Source organism: Elephas maximus, chromosome 7 (genome assembly GCF_024166365.1).
Source record: "Elephas maximus indicus isolate mEleMax1 chromosome 7, mEleMax1 primary haplotype, whole genome shotgun sequence".
Classification (NCBI taxonomy): domain Eukaryota; kingdom Metazoa; phylum Chordata; class Mammalia; order Proboscidea; family Elephantidae; genus Elephas; species Elephas maximus.
Window position 1 is genome coordinate 62,202,731 of NC_064825.1, and position 1,513 is coordinate 62,204,243.

At 40.9% G+C, this 1,513-nt stretch overlaps 1 protein-coding gene across 1 annotated transcript; it reads right to left on the reverse strand.

The window, feature by feature from the left end:
* Positions 1-233: 233 nt before the first annotated feature.
* On the reverse strand, positions 234-1,166 carry LOC126079339 (olfactory receptor 491-like). Its single transcript, XM_049890286.1, has one exon. The coding sequence runs from the start codon at positions 1,164-1,166 to the stop codon at positions 234-236; it is 933 nt and encodes a 310-aa protein (XP_049746243.1).
* Between the last annotated feature and the right edge of the window lie 347 nt (positions 1,167-1,513).

Consider the following 1,513-nt stretch of genomic DNA (forward strand, 5'->3'; position numbering starts at 1 on the left):
TCAATTAAATAAAGGGAAAGTGCTTAGCATGAAGAAGTACTCAATAATTATTATTCTTAGCATTGTTACTGGCTTCAAGGTGTCTCTCAGTTGACTTTCAAGTGTATAAAAATGAGAATTAAAAAGAAATACAATTTTAATTTAAGCAAGTGGTTAAGTTGCATCTGATAGGTCCTAAGTGTGATACTTTTGAGCAAAAATGCTACAGATGGCCTGGAATGCTAAACTGGATCTTAAGAATATATTCTGACAGTTACCTTTCTCAGGGCCTCTTTTACATCTTTGTTCCTCAGACTGTAGATAAGGGGGTTCAACATGGGGATCACCACTGTGTAAAACACAGACACCACCTTGTTCTGGTCACTTGAGTAGCTAGACTTGGGCATCACATAAATAAATGTAATAGTTCCATAGTAGAGAATAACTGCAGTGAGGTGAGAAGTACAAGTGGAGAAGGCCTTATGTCTCCCTTCAGTGGAGCGCATCTTCAGGATTGTGATGAGGATGTAGATATAAGAGAGAGCTATGACAAACACGGTGACTACAATGATGGATCCAGAAGAGATGGAAGGGATAATTTGAATGGTGGAAGTATGTGAACAGGAAAGTTTCAACAAAGGGGAGAAATCACAGAAGAAGTGATCTATCTGATTTGGTCCACAGAAGAATAGACTCAATAAACAACTCGTAAATGTCCAAGAATTTACACACCCACCCAGATAGGAAGCTCCCACTAAGATGATGCAGATTCTGGGGGACATGTGGGTGGAGTAGAAAAGGGGTGAGCAGATGGCCACATAGCGATCATAGGCCATGGCAGCCAGCAGGAAGCACTCGGCTGTCCCAAACATGACCACAGAATACAGCTGGGTTTCACAGACAGTGACAAACAGTACTGTTCCATGTCTAAGGAACCCTATAAGCATTATAGGTGTGACTGATGTGGAACACCCAGTATCCACAAAAGCCAAATGACTGAGGAAGAGGTACATGGGGGTGTGAAGCTGGGAACAGTTTCTTATTAAAATGATTATGCTGATATTGCCTACTAAGGTGACAACATAGATTCCTAGAAATATCACAAAAAAGATGACACAAAGTGTGGAATTTTGTGTTAACCCCGAAATGATGAACTTTGTCACAATGGTGTGATTTCCAACCTCCATCTCTTCTGTGAATTGTTCCTGTTGAGGCAAATGTGAACGTTCATTTGTTTTATGCTTTCATTCCCCCATTTGTTAAGTCTTATTATGCTTCTCTGACACCACATGTTCCTGGTTTTCTTTGGGATCTCAGTTATGTTCTTTTCTTCATCTAATATTTATGTAAAAATGCCTCTCAAACCTTGGTTCATAGGCTGATTGCTCTCCCAAAGTCCAGATCCATAGTTTTCAGTGATTTTTTGGGAGTCTTCAGCTGGAAATTCCATGAGTAAGGTCGGCAGTTCAAAGCCACCAGGCGCTCCTTGGAAACCCTATGGGGCAGTTCCACTCTGTCCTGTAGAGCTGCTATA